The sequence below is a fragment of the Capricornis sumatraensis genome, chromosome 2, assembly GCF_032405125.1.
Source record: "Capricornis sumatraensis isolate serow.1 chromosome 2, serow.2, whole genome shotgun sequence".
Lineage (NCBI taxonomy): Eukaryota > Metazoa > Chordata > Mammalia > Artiodactyla > Bovidae > Capricornis > Capricornis sumatraensis.
In genome coordinates this window covers 15,677,851-15,701,120 of record NC_091070.1, presented here as the reverse complement: position 1 = coordinate 15,701,120, position 23,270 = coordinate 15,677,851, and the positions used below count along the sequence as shown (strand labels likewise).

General features: G+C 41.5%; 1 protein-coding gene across 1 annotated transcript in view; it reads left to right on the top strand.

Moving 5' to 3' along the window:
• Positions 1–22,017, top strand: part of TTLL5 (tubulin tyrosine ligase like 5) — a 309,724-nt gene extending 287,707 nt beyond the window's left edge. The window contains exon 31 of the mRNA XM_068963929.1: positions 21,482–22,017. Coding sequence (XP_068820030.1) covers positions 21,482–21,504 — 23 coding nt within the window. The 3' untranslated portion in view covers positions 21,505–22,017. The remainder of the gene's footprint in view (positions 1–21,481) is intronic.
• The last annotated feature ends 1,253 nt before the right edge of the window (positions 22,018–23,270 follow it).

Below are 23,270 nucleotides of genomic sequence, written 5' to 3'. Positions count from 1 at the left end.
GAATTTTCCAGGCAAGAATACTGGATTGGGTTGCCATTTCCTTCTCCAGGGGATCTTCCCCACCTAGGGATTGAACCCAAGTCTCCTGCATTGCAGGCAGACGTTTTACCATCTGAGCCACCAGGGAAGTCGGATTTAAATACAAATCTTCTAAGATTGACCCAGTAGCAAACTACAGGGGTGTATGTGCCCATACCTTATGCAGTGATCATTTTCAGAATGTAGCTACTTGCTTATACTTACACAGCCCCCAGAGGGGGGAAATGTACAGTGTCAGTTAACTGAAATTCTTATTTTTTTAATTTTTTTACCCATAACTTCAAGGAGGAAAGATGCAGATAGCAAATATGTCAGGTGACTATAGTAAGAAATCCTGGACTTGGATTCTATTACCATACTTACCACTTAGTACCTGTGCAATCTTGAACAAGTTAGTTAACTCCTACAGGCTCAGTTTCATCATCTGTAAAATGGAAATACATTCATTTCGAAGTAGTTTTTGAAGGCCTACTTTGCTTGGCACCTGAATTAAAACAGCTGCAGCATCTTCTTCATGGGCTCACTGTGAAAATTAGCTGAGATATTGCTTGTAAAAGTATTGTTTTGTTTTGTTTTGTTTTTTATCAAGCAACACATAGAACAGTTTCAGTCTTCAGTCTTCAGAGACTGGGGCAAAAAAGTACACTGATTCATTTGCAGCAAGGTTTGAAGCAAAGAAAAATTGGGCCTTAACCCCATTTAACAAAGACATTCAAGTAGCCTAAATATTCTTTGCCCAAGCAACACAGCTAAGACTGGTTATTCTTTGTTGGTACGTGAGGTGGTTGTTATTTTTATCTATTGCCGCATAACAGATTTTACCCCAGAATCATGGCTTAAAAGAACAGGCGTTTATTGTCCCAGTTTCTGTGAGTCAGGCTTCCTGGCTTAGCAGGGAACCTCTGGCCTAGGGTCTCTCATGAGGTTGCTTGTCAGATGGGAGCTGTGACCTCATCTGAAGGCTTAGCTGGGGGATCTGCTTCCAGGCACACTCAAATGGTAATGGGCAAGCCTCTTTCCATTCAGTCCTCTCCAGAGGACCTCTGCATGAACTGAAATGTGACCCCATTACAGGTTTGTATGTGAAATTTTAACCCCCCCCCCAGAACCTCAGAATGTGACTATATTTGGAGATAGGGCCTCCACAGGGGTTGTTAAGTTAAAAGGAGACTCTTGGGGTGGGCCCTAATCCAGCCCAACTGGTGTCTTTATAAGAAGAGGGAATTTGAACATGCAGAGAATCATCATGGATGCACTCAGAGGAAGGACCCTTTGAGGACCCAGAAGAAGATGGCTATGTGCAAGTCTAGGGGAGAGGCCTTAGAAAGAACCAGACCACACTTTGATCTTAAACTGCCAGCCTCCTGAACTGTGCGAAAATAAATTTCTGTTGTTTAAGCCAACCATTCTGTGGTTATTGCAGCCTGGGCAGAAAATTCATGGCAACTGGCCTCCTGTGACCAAGCAATATGAGAGAGAATAAGAAAGCACCCAAGGCAGAAGCCACTGTCTTTTCATAACTTAACCTTGGAAGTGACATCCCACAGCTTTTGCTGAATTCCCTCTGTAAGAAATGGGTCAGTAAGTCTGGTCTGTACTCTGGAAAGGAAATTACGTAAGGGCATGAGTACCAGCAGGCAGGCATCACACGAGGCCGCTGCCTACCACACCAGTTTTGTTTTGTCTTTAGTAAAGGAAAAGTAAAAAGTCAGGAGATGGACAAATTGGCGGTTTTTACATGGCAGATTCAACTTCATCAAATGCATGAACACTCCCTTACTGATGCAGTCTTTAAGCCATACTACCGTTCTGTGAAGCTAAGATTGTTCTGATCTGGCCGATAGAAATTTTTGACACTTAGGGACAAGTTTTTCTGGGAGTGAAAAAGAGCAATTTATGGAGTTGATTGAAGAGAAATGGTACAGTGGAGCCTTAAGTCTATGTCTAATACAATGCTTCTCAACCAGCAGTGCATAGCAGTGGGGAAAGAGGAGGGTAGCGACCATAAGTTTAAAAAAGCATGTCAAGCTATAATATAATTTTATGTATGGAGAGTGATAGGAAATTTATGGCTTTCGTAAAACAAACTGCAGAAAGTAAAATCTTCTTGGCTGGCAGAGCATAGGTTATAAGAGGTCGAGAAACTGCTGTAATCACTCTTTTATTGTTAATAGACAAAAAGAGGGATACAAGATAGTGGCTTAGAAATGGGCATGCAGTGAACCATAAAACCCAGAGAGAGGATACAGTTTAGAAAATGCAGTGAAAAGTAATAAAAATGATTAGGGGGAGGTACGGGTTAGTTTGGAAGATAAATATAAAGTAACAGACATATTCAGGAGCCTTTGGAGAACGAATAGGAAGATCTTTACAAGAGAAGGATGGATGATAGTTAAAACTCAAGCTTTAGTTCAAAGGATGCAAGGGCCATCTGCTTTGTGGTGATAGTGAGTTGACATCTGAATCCTCACAAAGTACGCTGAGTTTCCAGTAGCTTTAGCCTCTAAAATTAGTAGCATTGTCAGCTTGATTGTCTCATGTTTGTCTAACCATCAGCATCTAGGTGCCAAAGCTGTCATTATTCCCACGCAAGGGCAAACCTCTCTTCACCTGCAGCCCTCGTTTTGGTCTCTAAAATGATGCTAATGTGAGGCTAAACTCTCCGTTTACCTTCCAGAGGACTCTAAGAGCTATCACTTGTAATAACATCTCCAAATATTAAGCTCTGGTAATTTGGCTCCTGCTTTGCTGGAACTCCCTGTGGGTGGCCCTTTGTTTTAAGAGAGGAAGAGGCCGTTTCCTGTTATCTCCTGGTTGCACGATAACAAGATGACAGACTGGTTCTGGGTCCATTTCAGTTTTCCTTATAAAAAAGTGTGGAAGCAGAGAGTGAGACAGTGGGAAGATCTCACAAGATGACCCATGCTGAAATGGTGTCTTGGAGCTGGAATAATATTTCTATGGGTTACCTGAAGAGTTCTCCTAAAGTAGATGTTTATGATGGTATGGAACAATTGCAGAAATGTATTGTTAAGTGAAAAACTTTCTAAAATTCTACTGTAGGTGTAAGAAGGGGAGAAGGAATATATGTTTGTCATGTATTTGTTTGTATGAAAGTGAAAGTCACTCAGTCATATCCGACTGTTTGTGACCCTATGGACTGTAGCCTGCCAGGCTCCTCTGTCCATGGAGTTCTCCAGGCCAGGTTACTGGAGTGGGTAGCCATGCCCTTCTCCAGGGGATCTTCCCAACCCAGGGATTGAACCCAGGTCTCCCACATTGCAGGCAGATTCTTTACCGTTTGAGCCACCCGGGAAGCCCCTCATTCGTTTGTGTGGGCATAGACTATTCTGAGAAGGATATAGACATATATAGCAATGACAGAGTCTAGGGTAGAAGAGACACTTTTAACTCTTATACCCTTTTGTACTGTTTGGTTGTTTTTTTTTAAACCTGTGCACAGATTGCTTTTTAAAAGCACAGATAAAAGCAGTGTTTTAAAGAGAAAGATCTTGGGGAATTCTCTGGTGGTTCAGTGGTTAGGGCTCCATGCTTTCACTGCCATGGGCTCAGGTTCAATCCCTGGTCAGGGAGCTAAGATCTCACAGGCCACATGATGTGCCCCTAAAGGGGGAAAAAAAGACCTTGAAGAAATGAAATTTAAGTTATTATATAAAAGCCTTCAAATTCAGTCATGTCCAACTCTTTGCGACCCCATGGACTATACAGTCTCCAGGCCAGAATATTGGAGTGGGTAGCCTTTCCCTTCTCCAAGGGTTCTTCCCAACCCAGGGATCGAACCCAAGTCTCCCACATTACAGGTGGATTCTTTACCAGCTGAGTTACAAAGGAAGCCCAAGAATACTGGAGTGGGTAGCCTATCCCTTCTCCAGGGGATCTTCCTGACCCAGGAATCAAACTGGGGTCTCCTGCATTGCAGGCAGATTCTTTACCAACTGAGATATCAGGGAAGCCCGGTGTAAGCCATTTTAAATTGACCCTTGATAACTGAGATAAGAATGAGAAAGAATGAGAGCACCCAGCATTGTGGATGAGTGGGACAGATAATCCTATTCATATTTTATTTTTATGAATTTCATATTTAGATTTTTTCTCCCGATTTTGTTGAAATATAGTTAACGTACAGCACTGGACAAATTTAAGGTATATGGCATAATGATTTTATGAAGCTCCAATACTTTGCCCACCTGATGCAAAGAACTGACTTATTGGAAAAGACCCTGATGCTGGGAAAGATTGAAGCCAGGAGGAGAAGGGGACGACAGAGGATGAGATGGTTGGACAGCATCACTGACTCAATGGACATGAGTTTGAGCAAGCTCCGGGAGTTGGTGATGGACAGAGAAGCCTGGCAAGCTGCAGTCCATGGGGTCTCAAAGAGTCGGACACAACTGAGCGACTAAACTGAACTGACAATGATTTTATGTACACACATCATAAAATGATTATCATAATAAGTTTAGGGAATATTTATCACCTCATGTAGAAATGAAAGAAATAGAGAAAAATTTTTTTTCTTCTGATGAGAACTCCTAGGATTTACTCTCTTAACAACTTTTATATGCAACATCCAGCAGTGTTGATTGTATTTAGAATGTTGTGTGTTACATCCCTAGTTCTTATCTTATAACTGGAAGGTTGTACCTTTTGACCACCCTCATCTAATTCCCCTTCCCTCCACCCCCTGCATCTGATAACCACAAATCTGATCTCTTTTTCTATGTGTGTTTGTTGTTTGAAGTCTATCTGACCTACAACACTGGGTTAGCTCCTGTTACACAAAATAGTGATTTTGGTATTTCTTTACATTTCAGAATGATCCCCATGATAAGTCTAGTTATGTCACTGTACAAAGATATTACATAGTTATTTGCTTTGTTCCCCACACAGTGCATGTTTTGACTCCCCCACCCTCACGTTTACCAGTTTTATTCTAGGAAAGACTGAAGGCAGCAAAAGCAGAAGGGGGCGGCAGAGGATGAGGTGGTTAGCATCATGCGTGACTCAGTAGACATGAATATGAGCAAACTCCAGGAGATAGTGAAGGACAGGGGAGCTTGGCGTACTGCAGTCCAGGGGGTCGCAATAGTCAGACATGACGACTTAGCAACTGAACAACATGTCACATCTTTTTGCTCTGTGTATCCCTTAACAACTTATTGTGGCTACGGATGATTTTACTACTTTTGCCTTTTAACCTTCCTACTAGCTTTATGGGCTTCCCTAAGTGGCTCAGATGGTGAAGAATCCGCCTGTAATGTGGGAGACCTGGGTTCAAGCCCTGGGTTGGGAAAATCCCCTGGAGGAGGGCACAGCAACCCACTCCAGTATTCTTGCCTGGAGAATCCCCACAGACAGAGGACCTGGTGGGCTACAGCCCCTGGGTCACAAAGAGTCGGACACGACTGAAGTGACTAAGCAAGCACAGCAATGGCTTTATACACAGCTGATTTGCTCCCTTTCCTGTATATTTGCCTTTACCAATGAGATTTTTCCTTCCATAATCTTCATGTTCCTGGATGTAGCCTTTTCTTTTTCACTAGAGAAGTCCCTTCAGTATTTCTTGTGAAGCTGGTTTGGTGGTACTGAACTTTTTGGTGGTGCTTATCTGTAACCCTTTGATCTCTCCCTCGTATCTAAAGGAAAGTCTCGCCACATACTCTGGGTGGCAGGTTTTTCCCTTTCCTCTGCTTGAAAGTTTCTGCTGAAAAGTCAGCTGATAGTGTTATGGAGTTCCTCTGGATGTAACTTGTTGCCTTTCCCTTGCTGCTTTTAATATTCTCTATCTTTAATGTTTGCCATTTTAATTACAGTGTGTCTTGGTGTGACCTTCTTTGGATGGATTGTTTGGGAGAGTCTGTGCTTCCTGGATAGTATTTTAGAAGTCAAATTCAGATGATGGCTGAACATTAAATTCAGAAAAGCCTTCTCAAAAGCCAGGGAGAAGTCAAAACTGGATGTAGAGTTTAGCAGTGGTCCTTAGAGCTACCTGTCAGTGGACAAATTCTCCTGAGGGAAAGGAGCAACAAAGTGCAAAGGAGAAAAGGAGCCCGTGGAGGAGTCCAAGGAGCCAGCCTGGAGAGGAGGCCCCTGGATATTTCATAATCTCAGAGAACCACGCAGGAGAGGTCAAGAAGGTGGGCGTGATCGGTGAACTCAGATGCTAAGACAGGTGATATTCCATTCCCTGTGAATAAGATTGTGTTAAATGTGGTCATTTTCATATGAATACTGTCCTGTAGGTCCCTTTACAATTTTCAGAATGTCTTCATGTGAATTATCCTACAAGAATCCACTGAAGTACGCAATTTCTATATAACGATAAAGAAAAGGAAACTCAGAGAGATGGTGATTTTCCTAAGGTTACTGCTAGTACCACTTACTTTCTCCACGTGATCAGTCCTGCGGAAGCTGAAGGCTGGTTCAGAGATGCCCAGGGTGAGAGGGTGTTCCCCTCCGGTGCCCAGGCGGCTTGTCATCCCAGCGCCTGTGCGCTCATTCAGTACCTCCTGGGAACAGTATTTGCTGGCCTCTCTCAGCTTCCTGTGAACTGCTAAGGAATTTGATTGTCTAGACTCTAGAGCAGTAGTTTTTAAACTGTGGGTCATGACCTATGAGTGGGTCATCAAATCAATTTAGTGGGTCACAGCCAGACTCACAAGAACCCGCGGTGCCTGCCTCTTCTTAGTCCTGCCTTCAGTGACTTCACGTTGCTTACTTGAACTCAGCTGTGGTGGAAAACAGCCAGCAACGCGAAGTCGGGGCTTTTGTTTGCTTATTTTACCGCAAAGAGCCAGTTGTTAAACATTTACTAGCATACCACTGGTTGTAATGGTCAATTCTTCCTCCCTCCCCGCCCCCCTCAATGGAACAGAATGGAGTAGAAAGAAAAAACACCCAGTTCCATCTATGGTAAAAGTAAGAACTGTTCTGTGAGACTTTAAGTCATAAAGCTACTTACGGTTGTGTTCACATGAGATGTAGTTTTTATACTATGCGTTGCAATTTTTAAAAAGCTTGAAAGTCACTGGTTTAGGGTCCCTTCATTTACTTTCCTCAGGTAATTGAACATCTGCTCTTCTCCTGATCCTTGGTATCCACTAGCTTTTTTGAAGTAATGCTGCATTTACTATCAGAGGAATGAGACTGGAGTTTTATCAGGCTAAAAATAATTGTTCTAGATAGGAAAGATCCCTCTATACATCAGTGCTTTTGAACTCAAAGCTATGTAAAAATTTGTTCTTAAACCTAAGTTTTTTACAGTGGTCATGAATTTATCCTATAGTCAAAAAACAATAATCATTATTAAATTCCAAAGATTTAGGTTAGATTTCTGATTAGAAGAAATCAGATTAAATTTCTTCTGATTAGAAGAAATCAAATTAAAGTTCATAGCCTTGTGTTACAATGTCACTCTTCATTTCTAGAACTCTCTATAAAGAAATTAAATCCTTTTTTTTAACTTTTTATGGTTACTGTATTTTTTCTTAACTATTGAAGTATAGTGATTTACAGTGTTGTGTTAATTTCTGCTGTACAGCAGTGATTCCCTTACCCACATGCATACTTTTTTACATTCTTTTCCATTTTGGTTTGTTATACTATACTGAATATAGTTCCCTGTGCTGTACAGTAGGGCCTTTTTGTTTATCCATCCGATATATACTGGTTTGCGTCTACTAGTTCCCAACTCCCAGTCCTGGCCTTCTCCCCTTCCCTCTGCCCCTGGTCAACCACAGGCCTGTTCCCACATGTCTGTGAGTCTGTTTCTGTTTTGTGTGTAAGATTCCACACACAAGTTACAGTCACACGGCGTTTGTCTTTTTTCTGACTTCACGTGGTGCGATCATCTCCAGGCCCAGCCATGTTGCTGCAGATGCCGTTATTTCACTCTTTTGTATGGCTGATTGATGTTCCATTGCGTGTGTATATACAACATCTTCTTTAGGCACTCATCTGGCAGTGGACATTTAGGTTATTTCCATGTCTTGGCTGTTGTAAATAGTACCACTGTGAACACGGAAGTGCATATATCTTTTCAGATTATACTTTTGTCTTGGTATACGCCCAGGAGTGGGATTGCTGGATCATATGGCAGTTTTGGGGGGTGCTTTTCTGGTAGCTCAGCTGGTAAAGAATCCACCTGCAGTGCAGGAGACTCTGGTTCGATTCCTGGGTCATGAAGATCTGCTGGAGAAAGAACAGGCTACCCACTCTAGTATTCTTGGGTTTCCCTGGTGGCTCAGATGGTAAAGAATCCGCCTCCTATGCAGGAGACCTAGGTTCAGTCCCTAGGTTGGGATGATCCCCTGGAAAACAGAATGGCTACCCATTCCAGTACTCTTGCCTGGAGAATTCCATGGACAGAGGAGCCTTGTGGGCTACAGTCCATGGGGTTGCTAAGAATTGGACACGACTGAGCAAGAGTTGACTCATTGGAAAAGACTCTGATGCTGGGAGGGATTGGAGGCAGGAGGAGAAGGGGACGACAGAGGATGAGATGGCTGAATGGCATCACTGACTCGATGGACGTGAGTCTGAGTGAACTCTGGGAGTTGGTGATGGACAGGGAGGCCTGGTGTGCTGCGATTCATGGGGTCGCAAAGAGTTGGACACCACTGAGCAACTGAACTGAACGAACTGAGCAACTTTCACTTTTTGTGGCAACTCTAGTTTTTTAACGTACTTCCATACTGTTCTCCATAGTGGCTGTACCAGTTTACATCCCTACTAGCAGTGTAGGAGGGTTCCCTTTTCTCTGTACCCTCTCCAACTTTTATTATTAGTAGGCTTTCAAAACTACAATGAGGTAATACCACCTCACCCCAGGTCAGAATGAACATCATTAAAAAGTCTACTTAATTAATTAATTTCTTATGCAATTAATTACTCTCTTATGCAAATCAAAACCACAATGAGGTACCACCTCACACCAGTCAGAATGGCCATCATTAAATTTGCATAAGAAATCAATTCTTTTCAAGAAGGTAAAAACTTTCTTTGAAACAAATCATTTCCCTTTTAATGATTTAGTGGTCTGTTTTATAAATCCAGATTTATTTACAGGTATATTATATATAAATTTTACATATAGATATTATATATGTCCATCAGCAGATGAATGGATAAGAAAGCTGTGGTACATATTATACACAATGGTGTATTACTCAGCCATTAAAAAGAATATATTTGAATCACTTATAATGAGGTGGATGAAACTGGAGCCTATAACACAGAGTGAAGTAAGCCAGAAAGAAAAACACCAATATGGTATACTAATGCATATATATGTAAAAAAGGAAATTATTAAATGTTCATGCCAAAAAGGGGCTTCCCTGGTGGCTCAAGACAGTAAAGAAATCTGCCTGCGATGCAGGAGACCCTGGTTTGATCCCTGGGTCAGGAAGATCCCCTGGAGAAGGAAATGGCAATCCACTCCAGTATTCTTGCCTGGAGAATTCCATGGACAAGAGGAGCCTGGTGGGCTCCAGTCGATAAGAGTCGCAAAGAATCAGAACACGACTGAAGCCAAACAGAAAGCAGCATAAACATGCCAAAAAAGCCTCTATGCAAGTGTGTGAGAGAGTCTGCCCTGCGCATACTCGCTATCTGAGCTGGCAAAGAAGCCGCCCGCAATGCAGGAGACCTGGGTTCGATCCCTGGGTTGGGAAGATCCCCTGGAGAAGGGAAAGGCTACCCACTCTAGTATTCTGGCCTGGAGAATTCCATGGACTATACGCAAAGAATCTGACAGGCCTGAGCGACTTTCACTAGAAACAGTTGTGATCGAGTGGCATCTGAAAGTCATTCTCATGGATTTGTATCTTTCTGTCCATGCTGTAGCTTTATCACACTCATCTTCAGGTTTATTGTAATAAGAAAATGAACCCGAATAAGGGTGATATGGTTTTTACAGGTCTGTAAGAATGAAATATACTTTCAGAGTTTCATTGGGTACAGTTCTGAGAAGAATCAGGCTTATTGTCTATGTGACTTTAGTTCTTTACAGGAGAATTCCTTTAAACAGCAGTTAAAACTATTCATTGCTCATGTGCAAGTAGGAAGTACATCTCCCCCCATGGATGGTGTCTTGAGCCCATGCTGGTGTTGGCATCAGAGAGTTACACCAAGTGCCTGTATTTGTTAGAAAGGCAGGAGCATTTCTGGGAGGGTGTGAGAGTCCGATGGTGCTGCTGTGGTCGGTCAGCTCCTTTCTCCCGTGTGACCGCTTTTCAGCGTCACTCGGGGGCTGCCTTTGCTCTGAACAAGCCCCTCGCAGCTGTGCCTGGTGCGCCTGTGTGTCACCCGGGCAGGGCTTCCTGAAATGGATCTTTTGCTTTTGTGCCTGTGTTGTTCATTCCTGCATACTCGAGCTGTGCCCAGGAAGGTGGTGGGGGAGGCCAGCAGGTTGGCCCTCACTCCCCAGCTGTCTCCTTTCTCCTTGTGTCACTCAGGATAAAAATAGTGATTCATTCACTCTCTTTCTTACCAATCCAGAATGCTGCCAGGGTACTACCAGGGCGACTCAGATCAGTTGGAAAGGCCTTAGGGACAAATCTAAAGCACAACTTTAAAAACTTTTTGCATTTAGGTAATTTTAAAAATTAATTTTCTCTTACTCGCTTCAGACCTTGGAGGGAGAAAGATCACTCTAGTTACATCATGTTGGTTGAGGTCTGGGCTGTCTTTATTGGAATAGAAGTCGTGATGATGTTCTGTCTTTTCTCAATTAGAAAAGCCGTGATCAGAGGATCTCCCTGGAAATCTGCACCCCTTTCCTTGAGACAGCTGATGAGTGGTGGAGCATTGGTCTGGAGCGTGATTGCTGCTTATCACACCAGGCCTTTTGCCGCTTGAAGAAGCACAGTCTGTATTGTTAGTTGGAAGCCTTTTACTTCCCATTGGGAACTGTGCTACTGATCATTTCCACAGCAGTCAACAGAGTATTTACCATGCAGTCCCCTTGTAAATACTTGCACACCAAAATACTAGGAGCTCGGGTCACATAAAGATTCGTAAGACATGGTCTCTGCCCTTAAAAGAGCATTGCAGGGGAAGTGAGGGACATGTGCAAGACACAGTCCCCTCCCCCTACCCACCCCCCAGAAAAGGTTCAAGAAACTGTTTGGGGCAATTTAGGGAAGTCTGTCAACCATTCTGCTTGGGGAGCCACGTGCCTTAAAGTGAGCGTGGAGTGTGGGTCTGCTGGGCCGCCTCTGCCCTTAAAGTGAGCGTGGGGTGTGGGTCTGCTGGGCCGCCTCTGCCCTTAAAGTGAGCGTGGGGTGTGAGTCTGCTGGGCCGCCTCTGCTCCCAGGTGCCTCTAACGGCATGTTTCACCTTCGCAAATGTTGCCCCATGTTTAAAAATATTTTTATTCACTGTATTAAAGTAACAGAGGGCAGTTACTTTAATCTGGTACTAGGCTGGAAGAAGAATTGGGTTTGTTGGACTCTGATAGTTGCCAAACCAGTATAATGTAGTTTACAGGTGCTTTACGATTTTCAGAAGTAACTCTGATTTTATGCCTGTGTTGCTTCTTGACTTTAGAACTAACCTAATAAGATGTAACTTTATTTGATAAAAGCCAAGTATATAAATAGATAGTATGATCCATAGACATTTGACCAAAAAACAAGAAAGCATTTCCACACTAGGACATCAAAGCAAAAAAGAAGATGGGATAACTTCAATGGCCATTTTTTTTTTAAAGTCCTACAAAAAAGCACTGGGCTATGATCATGATCATGGCCACAGAGGCAGGGAGGGGGAAAATGCAGTAACATTATCATTCTATACCCTTCCTGCCCCGATTATTCAGCACCGGGTCACCAGGCAGGAGAAGGGATGGAAGCAGCTCTTGACCAGAATTATGGCAGATGTAAGGGACAACAGGCCAATCTCAAGGTGAGAGTCTAACCGGAGACCTTTCACATAAAGATGGGACCCCACAAGGCTATATCCTCTTTGGAAAGTTTATCCAGTAATAAACAACCCACCCACCTGACCTCCTCTGCTCAGGCACTGAAAGAAATTGCCTGTCTTAAACCTTGGTGGTGAGTGAGATGGAGTAGGGGACTCTCCCCTGTTCATTTACAACCCTATTCCCTAGGTACTTCAAAAAACTTCAACCTGAGAACTTCGTTTAAGTAGTCCTAAGCTAGTAGTGGCCCCAGGCACCCAGTAGAATTAAATACCTTTTTTTTTTTTTTCTGGAGAAATCCTCCTTCAACTCAAATCTCAAATAATTCCCAGAGGTAACATTTTAAGAACCATGGTATTACCATTTAGCAAAGAAGGAAAGATGGCACCATAAGTAAAAGTCAGCAAAAATAACAGCTAACAATATCAGACCTGTAAAAACTAAGATATTGAAATAACCAGACATACAATTAAAAAATATTTTCTCAAAGACAAATATTGTATATTAATGTACATTTATGAAATCTAGAAAGATGGTGCTGATGAACCTATTTGCAGGGCAGCAGTAGAGACGCAGACATAGAGAAGAGACTTCTGGGCATAGGCAGGCAGGGGGTGGGGATGAATGGAGAGAGCAGCATGAAAACATAGACACTAACACATGTAAAACAGCCAGTGGGGATCTGCTGTATGACTCAGGGAACTCAAACCAGGGATCTGTGACAACCTGGAGGGGTGGGATAGGGTGGGAGGTGGGAGGGAGGCTCAAGAGGAGAGGGACATACATATACACCTATGGCTGTTCCATGTTGATGGATGACAGAAACCACCACAATATTATAATTATCCTTCAATTAAAAATAAATAGATTTTTTTAAATAGCTAAAAACAATCAAAAAAACTTGCTCATATGTTTAGAGAAATTAAAAGAGGGAGTGAAACTATGAGTAAAACCAAGAGATTAAAATTATGACCAAACAGATTTGAGAAAAAGAACTAAGTAGCACTTTTAGAATAGAAAAAAATACAGTAATTAAAGTTTAAAAATCAACAGATGGGCTTCAGTACAGATTAGATCCAGCTGAAGAGAGATTCAATGAGCTGAAGTTGCCTTTTTTTTTTTTTTTGGTTTTATTTTATTTATTTATTTTTTTGTTAATTTTAAAATCTTTAATTCTTACATGTGTTCCCAAACATGAACCCCCCTCCCACCTCCCTCCCCATAACATCTCTGTGAAGTTGCTTTTAAAGAAACTATCTGAAATGTAGTACAGAAAAAAATAATAAAACGGTGGAAAACCAAGCGAGAAGCCCTAATAGCTATCTAATTGGAGTTTCGTTAAGAAAAATGGGACAGGGCAATATTTGAAGAGTTAATGGCTAAAAACTTTCCAAGGCTCATGAAAGATACACAAATTGCAGTGAATCGCAAGAAATCCACACCTAGACACACCATGCTTAAACTTTAGAATGCCAGAGACAAAGGAAAGATGTTAAAAGCAGCTAGAGAGCAAAGAAGCCTTACCAAAGGGTACCAGCATACTCCTCAACAGAGGTGGTGGAAACCTTACCGTTGATGACAAGAAAGAATTACCAAACCTAAAGCATGTTTAAAGCGTTTCATAGATGAGGATGAAAAAAAAGACACTTTTTAACGTATAAAGCCCTGAAGAATTTGCCCCTAACAAACCGCCACAAAAGGAAAGAACCTAAAGAATGTATTTCAAATAGAGAAAGATGATGCCAGAAAAAGGTCTGAGATGCAAGGAGGAATCATGAGCAAAGACTGTATAAAAATATGGACAAATGTAAACATAATAACCAGTGAAGTAATAATGATGTTCTTGTGAGGCTACAGGGGAGAGGAAGGGAATGAAAATATCCAACATCAGTATCATATAAATCAAAAGAGAAGGTATGATCAGAGTCAGAGGCATCTAACCCGACATGGTACAATGAAAAGATGAAGATATTGATAACTTCAGCCATACATGCTTTATACAAATGCAGAAGGGAGCAGAGTAATTACTAAAAGGTTACAAATGTGAAACTTCCAAAATAGTAGAGAGGAAACGAGATGATAAAAATGACAAATCCATAAGAAAACACAGAAAAGGTAGAACACATAGGAAGCGCGATTTAAGATCGTGGAAGTAAATTAAAATATTAGTAATTACAGAAATGTGAATGAACTAAATGTTCCAGTGAAAGAGACTGATTCATTGGACAGATATTTACTGAGCATCTGCTATGTGAAAATCCCATGGACAAAGGAGCCTGGCTGACTACAGTTCATGGGGTGGCCAAAGAGTCGGACACAACTTAGCCCTAAACCACACTACGTGCTACACACTGGTCAGCACTAGGCACACAGCTCAGAGCAGTGAACAAAATAACCAAAACTCCCTAATGGGAGAGAGACAGGAAACCCAGTACGTAACACGAATAGTGCATTAGATAGTGGTGAGTGTTCCAGAGAAAAAGTGAGGCCGTGAAAGGAAACGGGGAGTGAGGAGAGGCACTGTGCTGAGCAGTAGTCAGGAAGGGTGGCGTTTGAGGGAAGACCTGAAGGGGGTGAGGGCCTGAACTGGCGGTGACGAGGGAAGGGAATTCCAAGCAGAGGGCACAGTGCACGCGCCTGCCTTGAAAGGGATCGTGGCTGCCGTGTTTGGGAAAGACAAGCAGGCCAGTAGGGAGCAAGGAAGAGTGGGCACAGATGGGCCTCAGAGATGATGAGGGGTCAGATCCCGAAGACCCCGCAAGCTAAGGAAAGGACCTGTACTTGCCTTTTGAGGGAAGTGCGAGCCGTCAGAGCGTCCGGGGTAGAGGCGTGCAGGAGCTGACTTTGGATCTGGTATCATCTCTGTGGCTGCTGCGTCAGACGGGGCAGGATAGTAGCAGTGGAGGTGGGGAGAAGTGGTCAACCAGAAGAGGATATGTTGTCAGCCTCGGTTTTAAGCAGCCACCTGTAGACTACTTAAAATTAGAAATACATCTCAATCATAAGTATATGAAAAAGCAAGAAAGGAAAGGTTGGAAAAAGATATACTAGGAGGGTACACTTATAGTCATCAGACAAAATAGATTTTAAGGCAAAAAGTATACTGAAAAATAAAAGGAATCACTACATTTTGGCAAAAAGTTGTAAAAATTCATCAGGAAAATATTTAACCTTTCCTTGTGGACTTATTTTAACTAGCATATTGAGTGATTTTTAAAATTAAATAAAATGAATAGTTATAAATATATATATATATATTGGGCAAAACTTAACCACAAAGAGAAACAGACAAATCCATCTTCGTTATGGAATGTTTTAATGTGACTCAGTAATTGCTAAATCAAGCAGTCTGAAAATCTTGAAATACATTTTAGGAAGTTTGAACTACTCAGTTAACAGACTTGGCATACTCTGTGTAGAACATCATGCTGTGTAAGCGCATAGCAAACAGTAGTATCTGTAGAAACTATGTAGTAGGCTTTAAATCACATTTCAAAGACCATCTTCCTGGATCACAATCCAGTAACAGAAGAATAAGTGAAGAGTCTCGTGTGTTTAGAAATTAAGAAAGAGTTAATTCATCAAAAAAATCGTAGTTAGGAAACACTGTTTATCAAAACCTGAGGAATATTAAAGGCAAATTTATGCTAGGGAAAGGGGGAGAGGCTGAAAGTTAATGTGCTAAGTGTCCGATTTAAGAAGTTAAAAAAAGAACAACATAAATTCAAAGATAATAAAGATAAAAGAGGAAATTAACAAAATAGAAAATAAACATAGGGTTGTGAGGAACAAATAGAGACATTATACATGCTTCAGAGATAAAACAGATGGTAGGAAGATACTATGAATAACCTTGTTTTGATACATTTTTAAAACTTTGTTGAGATGGATGTGTATGCTTAGTCACTCGGTGGCGTCCAGCTCTTTGTGACCCCATGGACTGTAGCCCACCAGGCTCTTCTGTCCATGGGGATTCTCCAATACTGGAGTGGGTTGCCATGCCCTTCTCCAGGGTATCTTCCCAACCCAGGGATTGAACCCAAGTCTCCCACACTGCAGGCTGATTCTTTACCATCTGAGCCACCAGGGAAGCCCAAGAATACTGGAGTGGGTAGCCTATCCCTTCTCCAGAGGATCTTCCTGACCCAGGAATCAAACTGGCATCTCCTACATTGCAGGAAGAGTCTTTACCAGCTGAGCTACCAGGGATGGATACAATTTTAGTAGTTAGCTTACAAAAATTTACTAAAGAAGAAATATAAAGCCCAGATATTATTTTACTTATTAGGAAACTGAGTCAAGAACAAGTCTTCTCACAAGCCCAACCCTAGGCTTTTATAGTTTTACTGGACATCTAAGAACCACATCTACGAATCTTCTATAAACTGTTTCAGAGTCAAGGAAAAGGAGTAACACCCTAACTCTTATTATCGTCTTAATAGCAAGACCTAACAAAGACAGTCTACCCTAAAAGTTCTGAAATTATAATTTCTTAATTGTGGATATAAATGTGAAAAAATCTGGCTACAGCATTAGCGAACTGAGCCCAATAATGTTAAAAAAAAATAAAAATCATGATCAAGTTAGGTCCACCCAGAGCTTCAAGGATTGTGTCATATTTTAAAATGGATTCATAATTTTCTACAGTAACAGATCAAAGGGGAAAAAAATGATATGCTCCTCTCAATGGATACAGAATGAGCATTTGATAAATTCAGTACTTTCATGACTTAAATAAAAAAAATTCCTAGCTAACTCAGAAAAGAACCTAATAATAGAATATCTCTACAAAAAGTCAACAGTAACTATCATACTATTAGTTGGGAAACCTTGAAAATATTTCCTTTAAGGTGCAGAGCAGGACAAAGGAACCGGTCACTTCTATTGAATGTTGTACTGAAAGTCCTGGTCAATAAAGTAGCACAAGGGAAAAACGAAGAAAGGACTGAAGAAAATCTGTCATTATTCTCACATAATGCATCTGTCTGATTGGAAACCCAAAACAAGTATTCAAGTAAATTATTAGCTTTACAAGCATTTTCCAAAATCAATTACAGATTATAGAAAAGATAGCCTTTGTATCGGGCTTCCCAGGTGGTGGTGGTGGTAAAGAACCCACCTGCCAGTGCAGGAGACATAAGAGACGCGGGTTCCATCCCTGGGTTGGGAAGATCCCCTGGAGGAGGGCTTGGCAATCCACTCCTGTATTCTTGTCTGGAAAATCCCACGGACAGAGGAGCCTGGCGGGCTACAGTCCAAGGGGTCACAAAGAGTCAGACACGACCGAAGCTACTTAGCACAGACTCTTTGTATCAAAGTTATAATCATGAAAACATATAATATACCTAGGGAAGAATCTAACAAAAATAGTTAAAACCTAGTGTTTAAAAAAGTATAAAACCCTATGTAGAGTCACTTAAGAAAACAAAAAAAAACAGTGAAGAGAGAAACATGTTCATATATTAAAAATCGGTTTGGTAAGATGTCAGTTCACTCCAAAATTGATCTGTAGACTGGAGAAGAGGATATTAGTTGTTCATTTTTTTAAAAGCTTAAGTTGATTCTGAAATTTACCTGGACGAGAAAAAGGCCAAGTATAACCCTTATACTCTTACAGAATAGTAATGAGAGATAGGGGGCCATATGTGACTTGTCTTACCACATAACCAGAATTATTATCAAGGTAAAGAAATTAAGAAAATGTGGTGTTGGCACAGTAAACTGTGTTTCTTCTACATGGAAACAGTGTATGGTAGAGAAATACTGCAGTTAAAGGAGGAAAGGGTAGATTTTTCAATAAATGATGCTAGGAAATTTTGTTATTGTGTAAGAAAAAATGAAAGTAGATCTGTGCTTCATCCTATACACAATTTTAGTTTGGATTGAAATACTTAAATACAGAAGCAAAAGTGTCCCTATTTTATAAGACAGTATGTGACAATATATAATGTAAGGAAAAGCTTTCTCAGATCCCCAAAGTGCAAACTAGAAAGGTGAAAACTGATCAATTTGACTTTGTTCAAATTAAGAACTTCTAAGACACCATAACTATGCTGGGGAGTGGGGGGTTGATTTGTTTTCCTTTTATCCTTGAGTCCTTACCTACATGAAATAGATGCTGAAGCATTTATGGATAACATGATGTGTTATCTTGGGTTTTCTGTGAAGTATTCCAGAAGAAAAAGCATGCACAGGGAGAGAAATGAAAGAAGGATTGTAGGATGCTGATGCTGATCAAAGCTAGAGGATGGGAACAGGAAAGTGTCTGATGCTCTTCTAGTTTGTGTGCATGTTTGAAATTTTTAATTTTAAGAAGTTTTTAAAAGAAATCATCTGTTTTTTTATGGTGACTGCCCTGGATATTCTGGAAGTCTTAACATTCAAAACAAAGTCATTTTCTGGAAAGGTCACTTGTTAAGTGTATATCTAAAAATGCAACCTAATTTTTATCTCTGAATAGGACTTTACTTATAAATTAATAAATCATGAAACAACCTCTACAAAAAAAGATACTCTAAAGAGATTGAAGAAACAAGTCACAAACTCAGTGAGGGTATTTTAACATACCTTCAAGAAATTAGTGTCCAGGTATTAAGCAAAGACTTTAAAAATCAGTAAGTAGTTTCTTAGATATGACATCAAAAGCATAAGCAACAAAAAGAAAAAAAATAGACAAACTGGACATCATCAAAATTTTTACATTTTGTGCTTCAGAGGACACCATCAAAATGAAATGACAAACCACAGAATGGGAGAAAATGTTGCAAATTATGGATGTAATAAAGGACTTACATCTAGAATATGTAGAGAAGTCTTACAACTCATTAATTGAAAAGACAACTCAGTTTTTTAAATGGGCAAAGGATCTGAACAAGACATTTCTCCACAGAAGATATGCATGGAAATTAGCATATGAAAACATTCTCAACAGCATTAGTTTCTAAGTAAATGCAAATCAGAACCACAACAGAATATCATTTCACACCCACCAGGATGGCGATATTCAAAAAAAGACAATAAGTGTCGACGAGGATGTGAAGAAATTAGAAGCTTTATACCCTGCTTGTGGAAATCCAAAATGGTGCACCTACTTTGGAAAACAGTTTGGCAGGTCCTCAAACCGTTAAACATAGAATTACCATTATAACCCAGCAATTCTACTCTTACGTATATAACCCAAATGAAGACATATGTCCAAACAAAAATTTGCACTTGACTATTTATAGCAGATTATTAATAATATCCAAGAGGTGGAAACAGCCCAAACATCCAGCAACTAATGAGTGAGTAAATGTAGTATATATACACAAGGGAACATTACTCAGCCATTCAAGGAATAGAATACTGATGCATTCTGTGCGATGAACCCCCCCTGAAAACATTACGGTAAGTGACAGAAGCCAGACACAAAGGACTGCATACTAAAGGATTCCACTTAATATGCAGTGTCCAGAATGGGCTTCTCTGATGGCTCAGCGGTAAAGAATCTGCCTGCAAGGCAGGAGCTGCAGAAGATGCACATTCAGCCCCTGGGTTGGGAAGATCCCCTGGAGCGGGGCATGGCAACCCATTCCAGTGTTCTTGCCTGGAGAATCCCATGGACAGAGAGGAGCCTGGCAGACTGCAGACCATGGAGTCCTAGAGTCGGACACGACTGAAGCGACTGAGCACACAGAATAGGCAATGTTAGATAATAACAGACAGAAGAGCCTCGAGTGCTGCCGTCCAAGGGGCTGCAAAGAGTCAGACACAGCTTAGAGACTGGACGACAACAACAGAATAGGCAAATCCACAGAGATAGAAAGAGATTAATGGGTACCGAGGGGTGGGGGCATGCGATGTACGGGGGTGACGGCTAAGAGGTGTGGGTTTTCATTTCATTTCAGTGAAAATGTTCTAGACCTGATTGTGGTGATGGATGTACAGTGAATATACTAAAAGCCACTGAATTTTACACCTTAAATGGATAAATTGAATGGTATGAAATTATATCCCAATAGATCTATTTAAAAACATTAAAAAAGCAATGACTCAGTTGGAAAATAACCAAAAGGCATGTCCTGGAATTTTGTTGAAGAAAAAATATGTATGTGTAATACTAGATAAACTTGAAAAAATGTTCAACCTCATTCCTAATCAGGCAGATGCCACAGTAGGATACCATCGTATCTCAGTCGATTCACAAAAATTTTATACTCAGGCAATACCACTTTTCCACATATAGAGAAGGCCAGGGGTTGGGGCTCTTACTCTGTCAGAGGGGGTGTGAATTGGTACAACTGCTTTCAAAAATAATCTGGCATTATTTTTAGAGGGTTGAAGATGCAAGTATTTATGACCCAACAATTCCACTCCTAAGTATCTATCTAAAGAAATTCTTCCAGTTGTGTGCTGAGATCACATGTAAGAATAGTCACATAACGAAATAGCATTGTAAAATTCAAACCTACATAAAGCTGAAATATAATGTTTAGGATATGAGTATATATAGTAACCAAACCTGTTTTTTAAAAAAGCAAACAAGGGAAAGATAAACCCAAAATGCAGGATAGTGGGGATGGGAAAGAATTAAGAGAGTCTCACTGGAGAAGGAAATGGCAACCCCTTCCAAGTACTCTTGCCTACAGAGGACAGAGTCGGACATGACTGAAGCGACTTAGCATGCATGCTTTGGAGAAGGGAATGGGACCCCAGTCCAATATTCTTGCCTGGAGAATCCCAGGGACAGAGGAGCCTGGTGGGCTGCCGTCTATGGGGTCGCACAGAGTTGGACACAACTGAAGCGACTTAGCAGCAGCAGCAGCAGCAGCAGCGCGGGGGATTTGAGGTAGTGGTAATGTTCCTTTTCCTAAACTGGATGGAGGAGTGTAGGGATATATTTGGGGGCTAGCGCAGGGGATACAAGGTCAAGCGTTACCTGATAACCCTACATGGAAGGACGATTTAGACAAACTGGAGCATACATAGAATAGTTTTTCCACGCAGTTCAATATTGAATGCTAACAACGCTGACTCTGAGGTTCGAGAAAAGGGTAGCTTGTATTTAGCATCTTTTATTGAAGAACCAAAAGGGGTAAGTGTTCTTGTAGGGGGCCGGGAGAAACTAAGAGGTCTACACAAAAAAGCAGCAGCGGCAAAATGAGAGTGTTTAGAACAGTTTCCAACAAAAGTAGTTAAGAAGAGCTCAACCCAGTGCTCGGTGACAACCTAGAAGGGTGGGAGGGAGGTTCAAGAGGGAGGGGACACGTGTATACTTATGGCCGATTCATGGTGTTGTATGGCAGAAACCCACACAACATTGTAAAGCAGTTATCCTCCAATTAAAAAATAAACCTAAAAAATTATTAACTGAATAGTTTTCCACTTTCAAGTGACCTTCATTTATCTGGGCCACAGCTACTTTATTCTTCAGTAACGCTACCTTATCCAAACATTGCCACAGATTAGTACAAGCCCACGAGCTCATGTCCGATACTCAGTGGTTGACTTCCTCTCTTCCAGATCCCATTCACACTAAAAGATGAAGCACAGACCCGCGGAGGAGGAACCTGCTCACTGCTCCACTACCCCTGGGTGCCTGACTCCAGTGAAGCACTCACCAGTGCTGCAAGGGGTCCAGAGTATTTTTTTGCTGCTTCAGTCCCCAATGCCTTCCAGCAGAAGTGGCAGTAGACTGTTGCCCATCAGCCAGTCCAGGCTTGTCCTGAGACGACAGGGAAACGTATCAGCTGGGTTTCGATGGAACTTGGCAGCAGGGACCTTCAGCGGATGCGATATATACCCTATCTGAGCACACGTGTATCTTTTCCTCTTGTCCCCCTCCCTTCCCCCACCTGCTTAGGTCTTCTCTGCCCCTCTCCTGCTACCACACAGATGATATAAAAGAGGCTCTTTGGCTATTTGCATTTTGCTTCCTCTTCTTTTCCAGACTTTGCAGTATGAAGCTTTACCTCCTACAAACCTAGAATCCCAATGACGTTATCTACCAAAGCTGTTCTTCCCTTTCCGGAGGGTTTGGGAGAAAGGGGGGCTTGCATCACAAGTTTCCCCGGGGGCGTAAAGACAAAAGTCGGTGTGCCGCTGACCACATGGGCCACAGTGAACGCACCCTTTGGAATTAACTGATTTCTAAAATTAATAAAGTAAGTCTATTTTTATTTTTTTTTTCCATTTACTAATTTCCCAACAATCAGTATTCACAAACAAGACTGAAATGGGATCAACTCATTTTATTTCATTGCTGGGCAATTTTTTAAACTTTGGTTAAGAAATGTGAGCTCTAAAAGAGATGTTTTGTTCTTACATTTGGTTTCACCAGATGGTGGGTCCAGGCTCGTCCCCAAGGGAAGTTCCAGCACCTGCATGCACTCGTCTCCATTACCAGACCACAGCAGGCAGGTCCTCCCATGGCATGTGAATTTGTATCCAGTTGCACAGTGTTTACCTAAACAGTTCATCAGAATGATACAGCTCCGCCCCTGGCTGCTTCCTGCTTGGCCTCGGCTTTCATGCTTCCTCATCCATCCTAGGTGGACCCTAGCCAGGTCTTCTCTCTGGCTTCCAGAGAAGGTTAAAAGGTGGCTGCAGGGCCCACTAAAGGTTAACTTAGCTACCACAGGAAGTTACTGGAGGAGAATCCAGCATCTGGAGTTTCTACAACAAGGTGGTAGAGATTCAGCACTGAAATCCTAAAAAAAAAGGACACCCAGAAAGGTGGAGAGAAGAGGGCCTCCGTTGCCTTCTTGGTGAATGAAAACAGGTTTGAGCACATGCCTTCTCTTTCTTCGTGAGGAATGAAGTCTGTCAGTTGCAGGAGAGAAGAGAGAATGCATTCAGATGTTCCTAAGACTTCTGAGTAGTTTGAGGACCATCTTAACTGTTCTGCTAATTTGGTTATGAATTTATTAGTAGACAAATTAGAATTCCCCCATAGCCCCCTGCTGATGTGTAGAACTGGGAAAGAAGGTATTTGGGGAGACATACCATACAGTTCTTTTTATAAAAGAGCATAGGAAGGTATGAGTCCAGTAAAAGAACTTCTTGACCAACTGGAGTGTTTAGAATTGCCCTAGATAACCATCAGAACTGACTCCTCAGGCTAATTGCTTATTACATTCACCACGTGCTGATCAAGTGTAAGACCAGAACTCCAGGTGTCTTCCTTCATTTACCCAAGTATTTTAATGTCCTTATTATTGGTACTGGACTTCTCTTGGTAACAAACTGAGCAAATCATATGATCCTCCTTCTTTACCCTTAAAGAGCCCCTCTTTACCTTTCCCCCAAAGGG